The 8,569-nt window shown below is 64.4% G+C and overlaps 1 protein-coding gene across 2 annotated transcripts; it reads left to right on the plus strand.

Annotated features, from left to right (window-relative positions):
- The first annotated feature begins 1,837 nt into the window (after positions 1-1,837).
- SSTR2 (somatostatin receptor 2) lies at positions 1,838-8,353 on the plus strand. Of its 2 annotated transcripts, XR_014684694.1 has the most exons (3): positions 1,838-2,013; positions 2,609-5,061; positions 5,648-5,660. XR_014684694.1 is itself a non-coding variant. In XM_084492651.1 (2 exons), exon 2 carries the CDS (start codon positions 2,685-2,687, stop codon positions 3,798-3,800), a length of 1,116 nt encoding a protein of 371 aa, XP_084348777.1. In that variant the 5' UTR covers positions 1,838-2,013; positions 2,609-2,684; the 3' UTR covers positions 3,801-8,353. The 2 variants fall into 2 exon arrangements, 1 of the variants encoding a protein (XP_084348777.1); XM_084492651.1 differs by having other exon boundaries at positions 2,609-8,353.
- The last annotated feature ends 216 nt before the right edge of the window (positions 8,354-8,569 follow it).

Here is an 8,569-nt window from a genome sequence, read left to right on the forward strand (position 1 = left end):
AATAAGACCTCCAGCAGCCCCCAGCACGGCTTCCTGATTCAGTTAGCTGCTGCCACACGCCTCGCTAGACAGATCCCAGCTCCGGGCAGCTCCTCGGTGCAGACTGGCCCTTCACTTCATTAGTCGGTGGTTTTTTGCTGTTTGTTTTGCCTTTTTTTTTTTTTTTCTTAATGATCAGGTCTGGTTTTTAGCCGAGGGAGCTGGGTGGATTATAATTCACGCAACTGCCCGGCTCCTGCCTCCAGCGCCAGAGCAGAGGGGTCGGGAAGCAGAAAGGAGCCACGGGGACATGGGGCGAGGGTGCTGAGGCCGTGGTGCTTGGAGGAACCCCGGGGACAACCCCGCTCGGAGGCAACCCCAAAATCTGCCCCCTCGCTCAGCCCCAGCCCTCCCACCTGGGCACGGAGGGAAGGGCACGGCCAGGACATCCCTCCTGGGCACGCAAAGCAGCGGGGAGAAAACAACCCTGAAAAGGTCACGAGGCGTCAAAGCCCTCTCCTGTGCCACGCCAGGGCTCTGCGCTCCCTGCTCCTGGGTGCTGGGGAGCATCCCTGCTCTGCCTGCACCTCTCCTGGGGAAGGGCACGGCTGGGGGCACACAGGGACACTCATCAGGGGGCAACGAGGGGCTGGCAACCCCCAGGGAGCTGCCCTCGGTGGCACACCGGGACCCCAAAACCCCAAGGGGAGCACCCCACGGAGACCCCCCTGCCCATCGCACCCGCCGGGCCGTCTCTCCACATCCTCCCTCCTTCCACGCTTTCACTGGGACATTAATTTCCACGTTATTTATTCTGGTGGGAGCTCTTTCCAGCCTCCGAAAGATTTATGAGGCCGATAATGATTCTTGCTCTTGCTCCAAGACCCTGTGCCTTCGGATCCACCTCTGGAAGCGGGTGGCTAAGTGCAAGTGAGACCCCCCCAGCCCCTCGTGCCGCAATCAGCAGCCTTGCTCCCGGCTCTTTGTTTTAAGTCACTCTTAATTTCCTGCTCTCTATTTTCCCTGTGATAAATGATGGAAAGATGCGGAGGGGGGAAGGAATCGCTATTATTTAATTGCTTTCAAACCTCAAACAAACCAGAGCAGGGGTTATCTCACCCCGAGCTCTCTCGTTGGCCTTCCTCCTCCAGCCGTCATTACTGGGTAACTGCAGCGGGGCAGGCTGTGGCAGCCACCACCTGCACTGCACGAGCCCCAGCTTCCATGCGGAGCCCCCAGAGCCGTGGCTGGTCCTCGCCCACCTCTCCCAGGCCAGCAGGGAGCTGTCTCCCCTCCCCTTTGGTCGCAAGGTGCAAAATCGTGGGGCAAAGACACTCCTGGCACCCCGAGAGACGTGGGGACCTCATGCACTTGGTGTGGCACGAGTTCCAGCGAGGTGACAGCGTGGTTGTCACCCTGTCCCTCCCTCCCAGTGCCCCTGGAGGTGCTGAGCCCCCTGCACCACCATCAAGAACCAGCTCCTGGAGCAGACGCGGGGCACGGAGCTCGCCAGCTTTGGGCACCCTTCACCGTGCCAGCAGCGATCAGAGGAGCAAAACCCGGCCCGGCCCGGCCGGGAGCATTTCTGGGAGGGGGCTGCAGCACCCAGAGCCGTGAAAAGCTGCGGTGGCATCGCGGGGCTGGTAGGGCAGGGGGGGCGCAGCAGGGTGGGCGCAGCACCGGGCATCCTCGAACATCACCGGGCAGCACCCGAGCAGCACCGGGTAACACCGGGAAGCGTGGGCAGGGTGAGCATCCCCGGGTAGCACCGAGCATCCTCGAGCATCCCCGGGCAGCACCGGGCAGGGCTGTCCCCGCCCCGGCCCCACGGAGCCGCCCCACGCGGGGCGGGGCGCAGCCGGTGCGCTGGGTCCGGCGGCGGAGCCGCACCGGGAAAGGCTGCGCGGAGCCGAGCGCTGCGGAGCGGAGCGGAGCCCATCGGGGTGCGGAGCGCTGCGGAGCGCTGCGGAGCGGAGGGCGCTGCCGGTGCCTCCCCGGTGCCCCCCCGGGCCGGGGCAGGGCGACGGGGAGGAGGTGAGAGGAGAGGGGAGAGCCTCGCCGCCCCCTCCACCGGGTACCCCCTGGCACGGTACCGGGGAGGTGGTCGCCCCCCGGCTCAGCACCCCGAGGCTCAGCACCCCCCCTGGGTGGCTGCAGAGGCAGGGAGCCGGCGGGCGATGCGCGGAGCCGCGGCTGGGAGCGGAGGGAGCGCGGTGCGGGGCTGGGGCTGCGGTTGGGGCATCCCCGCACCCCCGAGCGCAGCCTCCCCGGGGGCTGCCGGGGCTCGGTTCCCCCTCCCCGGGTTGTGGTGGGGCTGGATCCTCCTCGGCTCTTGCCTAAGAGGAAGGTTTTTTTTTATCCCCCCCGTCGCCCCGCGTTGGGCAGCGGCTCCACGCCCCCGGGGCGCAGCAGCCGTATTTTAGGGGTCGGGAGGAGTCCGGAGCCGCTGGGGTGAGGAGGAGCCGCGGTGTGCCCCGGGCAGAGCCCTCGGTGCCGCACGGGCGCCGGGGGGGAGGAGAGGTGGGGGAGCCCGGCTGGGGAAAGCTCCTCCGGGGAGCATCTCTCGGCATCGGGATGGGCGCATCCTCCCCAGGAATCCCTTCATTTGCACTTCTTCCCTCCTTTCTAGAATCTTCTCCTTAATCCCCAAAGGGAAGGGGAGATGCCATCTGGGCTCCTCTGAGCCACCCGCGCCCGGCGGAGCCATGGAGCTGGAATTCGAGCTGCCCAACGCCACCGCCTTCTGGTTCTCCCCGGCCTCCCCGTTCGACAACTTCTCGGTGGAGGCGCCCGCCAACGCCTCGCAGAACGCCACCGGCCAGCACTTCGACCTGACCAGCAACGCCATCCTCACCTTCATCTACTTCGTGGTCTGCATCGTGGGGCTGTGCGGCAACACGCTGGTGATATACGTCATCCTCCGCTACGCCAAGATGAAGACCATCACCAACATCTACATCCTCAACCTGGCCATCGCCGACGAGCTCTTCATGCTGGGGCTGCCCTTCCTGGCCATGCAGGTGGCCCTGGTGCACTGGCCCTTTGGCAAAGCCATCTGCAGGGTGGTCATGACGGTGGACGGGATCAACCAGTTCACCAGTATCTTCTGCCTGACGGTGATGAGCGTCGACCGGTACCTGGCCGTCGTCCATCCCATTAAATCGGCCAAGTGGAGGCGGCCCAGGACAGCCAAAATGATCAACGTGGCCGTCTGGGGTGTGTCCCTGCTGGTGATCATGCCCATCATGATTTATGCCGGGGTGCAGCACAACCACGGCCGGAGTAGCTGCACCATCATCTGGCCGGGGGAGTCGGGCGCCTGGTACACGGGCTTCATCATCTACGCCTTCATCCTGGGCTTCCTGGTGCCTCTCACCATCATCTGCCTTTGCTACTTGTTCATCATCATCAAAGTCAAGTCCTCGGGCATCAGAGTGGGCTCCTCCAAGAGGAAAAAGTCCGAGAAGAAAGTCACCAGGATGGTCTCCATCGTGGTCGCCGTCTTCATCTTCTGCTGGCTCCCCTTCTACATCTTCAACGTCTCCTCCGTCTCCGTCCTCATCGTGCCCACGCCCGTCCTCAAGGGCATGTTCGACTTCGTCGTGGTCCTCAGCTATGCCAACAGCTGCGCCAACCCCATCCTTTACGCCTTCCTCTCCGACAACTTCAAGAAGAGCTTTCAGAACGTCCTCTGCCTGGTGAAGGTCAGCGGCATGGACGACGCCGACCGCAGCGACAGCAAGCAGGACAAGTCCAGGCTCAACGAGACCACGGAAACCCAAAGGACCCTGCTCAACGGTGACCTGCAGACGAGCATCTGAGGGGCCGGCGGCGTTGTCCCCTGCTCGCTCTCCTCTCCCCACTTGCTCCCAGCTGCAGCAGGGCAGCGGCACGCAGGGAGTCAGGGGGTGGCAGCGCGCACGCCGGAGGGCCGGGCGTCCTCCCGAGCTGCTGGCGGGCTGGCTCGTCGGCGCTGGGAAGGATTCGGTTCTGAGGAGCTGCCTCGCCAGGAGCACAAAGACAACTCGCAGCAATCCCCACGGGGCAGCGCGCGTTTCAACACCGAAGTGCCACCGCGGGGCCGCAGCCATCGCGGGGGTGGCTCCGCCGGCTCCTCCTCTGGCGTGACCCTCGGGGCTGAAGCCACCTCTGGGTGCTGTGCCCCGGGACGGGTGCTTGCACGTGGACACACACCCTGCAGCCTGCCCGGGCTGAGCCCTGCGTGCACAACGGGGGGTGACCCGAGGAGGTGCCACCGCGTGGATGCGCCGAGACCCGGCGGGAGCTGCGTGGGCGTGCTGCGCTCCTGCAGTCCCTGAGGAGAGGAGGATGTTTGGGGTTGCACTTTGCCCAGCTTATCACTCACTCAGCCGCGTCCCCCGAAGCCTCCCTGCTGCCGTTTGACTGCGTCTTTTGCAGAAGGGGTCCTGCAGGACGGAGGCAGCCGCCCCGAGGGACGCAGCCGCCCCGAGGGACGCAGCCGCCCTGTGCCCCCCGCTGCAGGACAGCCCCTGCCCTCCTTCCTGCCGTGACGTCACCTTCCCGCAGGTTTTCTCCTGGGATGGAGGATTTCCCCTTTTTTCCCTCATTTCACCTGGAGCCGTTCGCATCAGCTTCTTCCTGCACCACCGGCCCAAAACCACCGCTGTCCCCGGTGCGCCCTGGGCAGGGTGGCTGGGTAGGAAATCCTCGGCGAAGCACCAAGGGGGTTGGAGAGCCCTGCTGCAGGCTGCTGTTCGTCCCCATCCCGCTGCTGATGGCTTCTGGGGCTTGTCCTGCTGCTGCCGTGGCTCCGGGGGCTGGGGACACCGCCCCTGCTCCTCCCAGGCACATCAGGAAGGAGGAGGGGGTGATGGAGACTGATGGAGAAGACGGGCGACAGGTCAGGGGGCGCTGGGGACTCAACCCAAACCTTCAGCCGAGCCGAAGGGAGCGGCAGAGCAGGTGACACGGAGCTGAAGGAGAAAGCCCTGGAGGAGAGCCCCCAGCCTGTCCCCTCCAAACACGGGGTGGCTGCTCCTGTCCCCGTGCCCCAGGGGTGACAGCAAGGACCCACGTCGCTGCCGGGTGCACGTCCTGCAGGTAACTGCACGGGGAGGGGGACAGCAGCTTCCCCGGGGGGGCTTCCAGCACAAAGCCCTGAGGAGGAGCAGGGCGCAGGGTGAGGGGGTGGCGGGTCTGGGCTGGGTGCTCGGGGCAGAGCCAGCCCCAGCCCACCACCACGTGTCCCCCCCCCGTGGCAGGGGGACCCGGGGGTCCCAAAGGCTCCGCTCAGGCACCGAAGCAGCAATTAGAGCCCAGCGCCTGCTGAGTTTAGCTGCTCAGGAATGTCCCGGAGCAGCCGCTCTGCCCCTGCCCACGCCTGGGGTCAGCACGCAGAGCCCTGCAGAGCCCCAGCAGGAGGGAAGGCGCTGGGGTAACCTCAGCACCTGGGAACGCAGCCATTTAGGAGGAAGGAGCCCTCCAGTCCCACACCCCTTCCCCTGCCCGTGGGACCCAGGAGCCCCCACCTCGTGCTACAGACGAGCAGGGCAGGGGGACAGGGGGCAAGGAGGAGCATTCCCACCAGGTGCCGCCTGTTTTGGGGTGCCACCTTGCTCGGTGCACACCCCCAGGCCATGCTCCAGCAGTGCCAGCTCCAAATTTTCCTCTTTCTTTCCCCCTGCAGCGAGTCCCCCCCCATGGAGCATCGCCCCCATCCTGCAGGGCCACCCCGCCGCCCTTCAGCATCCCCCCAAAACCCCCCAGGAGCTCCGTGCTCTGCAGGGCACAAAGCAGCGCCTCGTCAGCATTTATTTGCTCCTAACCCTTCACCTCCTGCTCCCAGGGACACGCAGAGGCTCTGCGTGGGCTCGGCGCTGAGCAGGCGCCGGCGCTGGGCTGCTGGCAGCCGCTCCCGTCCCTGCCACGGCTCCCTTAGGGCGTGTGGAAAGCCACAGCGAGAGCCAGGCTGCCCCTGTGGGATTAAAACCAGCAGCATGGCATCAGAAAATACGGGATCGGGATCTCCGGGGCTGGGTGCAGCCGCTGGCAGGATGAGGCTTTAGTGGCAGAGCATCGTCCCCAGGTGAGACGTGGAGAGGATGCTTTGTGCCCAGGGCAGCTCTGCCCTGGCGCACACCCACCCCAGCAACACCTTGGAGCTGTGGAAATGGGGCTTGAGCTGCTGCTTGTGCTCAGGTCTGCCCTGCACGAGGGGGCTGGGAGCTGAAATACCCCAGTTCCCTCCTTGGCACCCAGGGGACCTCGTGGGATGGGGATAATGGGGCAGCAGGCGAGGAGTAAGGGACACGGGACACTGCCGTGGGCTCCCCAGAGGTCACCCCAGGTGGGCTGCGTGGGGCAGAGCACGAGGAACCTCCCGGGCACTGCTGGGGCCCCAGGGCTCGAGCAGGGGAAAACACAAAGCAAAACAAGCCCGTGTTGGCAGGGAGAGCAGGAGAGGGAGCCGCAGGCGCTGCCCAGCACTCACAGTAAAAGCAGGTGAATAAAAGCTGCTGCCGGGTCCTCACTGGCTAATCACCAGCAGCACCGCTATCGAAGTTTTCCTTCTCAGCCACTTGAATTTAGTGGGAACTTGACCTCGTATCGGATCTGTTGAGAACAGCCTCGCAGGGCTGCCAGCGGCGTGGGGAGAGGTCTCTGCTGGTTCAGTTTCGGAGCGGAGAGGTTGCTCCTGTGAGTGCTGGAGCAGCCCCGCTGCCCCTTCACATGCAGATTGCCCCCAGGCAAGCAAGATTAATTATGGCTCTGAGCTTTATCCCAGACTGGAGGCGTTGGGAAACAGAGTCCCCTGTGTCCTGTAGTGCCTCTGTGTGTCCTAGTGTCCTGTAGTGCACCCAGGGGACCAAAATCTCAGTGCTGTGGTTGTGCCCAGCATCGCTCAGGGTGCTCGCTGGGACAGATCCTGGCTCCTTGCACCACGATGGGCAGTTCTCCCCGCTGCTTTCCAGCCAGCTCCTGCTCCGATGGGCAGGGAGAGGCTGCCTGCAGACCTGCAGCCTTCCTTTGGCATCGCTACAGCTCCTGACACCAGCACCAAAGCTGCCCTGGACTTCTTTGCTGGGAACACCAACAGCACTTGCTCCCCAAACTTGTGCCAGAAGGACACGGGGTTCACCGCAAGAGGCCGTCTGCAGCCCCTGGGGCTGTGGGAGGGGGGCACTGGGGGGTCCTGCAGCGCTGATGGCCCCTGCACAGGCCTGAGACGCAGCTCGTGCTTTGCTCCCGAGGTCGTTTCAGCTCTCGCTGTGAACAAGCTGACTTCAGACTGCTCAGGGGGAGCCTGCATCCTGCCCCCCGACCGCAATCCCTGCCCCGGGCTACGCACAGGGAGATCACCGGCAAGGCTACAGCAAAGGGGCACTGCAGACCCCAACCGTGACCCCCCCCCTCCAGCCCTAGGTCTGAAAAGCAAGCTGCTGCTCGTGGTCCTGAGACATCTCTGCCCTTCTCTGCCTGCCTGCGGTCCCCAGCTCGTGCCTCCTGCTGGATTTCCCCCTGCTGGCTCCGGGACTGCAAAAAGGACGAGCAGGAGGACATGGCTGGGATCAGGGGAACCTGCCTCGGTCTGACCATGAGGGACACAAAGCCTGGACACCCAGCCCACGCTGCGCAGTCGGGAGGGAAGGGCCGGGTGACTGTACATATGTGTATATAGCAGACACGCCAGCAGAGCGTTTTGGCATCACTGATGCTGTAGAGACGCTCCGCACCCCCCTTCTGCTGTGTGTGCCACCACCAGCATCCAGCAGAGAGTCAGACCGAGCCCTTTGGGGTTCCCTGGCTCCTCGGTGAGCTTCCTTCAGCCTGCACCAAGCAGAAGGGCCCGTGGAAGCTGCTGCCGTGCTGAGAGGCGACGCCAGCAAGGAAAAGAGCTTCACCCCTTGCTAAATGCGGGGCCTTTCCCTGCCAAGCTGGGGCTCCAGCGATGGGGAGCGTCCCCCCACAGCGCTGTGCTGCCCACATCGTGTACATAATCCCCCCCCTACCTATATCTGTGCTCTGTGTGGTGTGCGTGGGTCTGGTGTAAGACATTGCGACTGGAACATGATGGAGAGCGGGGCTGCTTTGAGCCTTTTTCTTCCCAGTAATGTGCTTGGAGCTGAGCCTTCGCGCTGTCAGTCTCACGGGGAAGGAGACGCTGAGGGGGGTGGGAGGGAAGTAAAGGTTTTCCTACGGTTTCTGAATTTCTGTGCGTGTGTCAGAGCTGGGTGGGAGCCGTGTAGGTATAGGGGGGCTTGGAATCCTCCCTGGAGGACGAAAGGCACCAAACCTGGAGCCTCACCAAGGGACTGTGCGCCTGCAGACCCCTCCAGCTGCCCCCCACACCCGTTGTGCTCCAACACCCCCAGCAGGAGAGCTGGGTTTGCCCCAAAAGCTCAGGATCGCTCCAGGTCAGCACAAACTCAGAGCACCTGAGGTGCAGACACGTCTGTGCCAGCACCAGCCACTAAACCCGACGGGTCACAGGCGGAGAGTGAGGACAAAGAGCTGCGAGGGCAGCGGGTGGCAGCAGCTCGCTGTGAACGGCTGAAAGGCAAAAACTGGTCTGCGAGGTGGCAGCAGCCCCCGTGCTGCTTCTGGAGAG

Source organism: Aythya ferina, assembly GCF_964211825.1.
Source record: "Aythya ferina genome assembly, chromosome: 18".
NCBI lineage: Eukaryota > Metazoa > Chordata > Aves > Anseriformes > Anatidae > Aythya > Aythya ferina.

Excerpts from the sequence above, each read along its gene's own strand:
- SSTR2 (XM_084492651.1), top strand. The coding sequence starts at position 2,685 with ATGGAGCTGGAATTCGAGCTGCCCAACGCCACCGCCTTCTGGTTCTCC.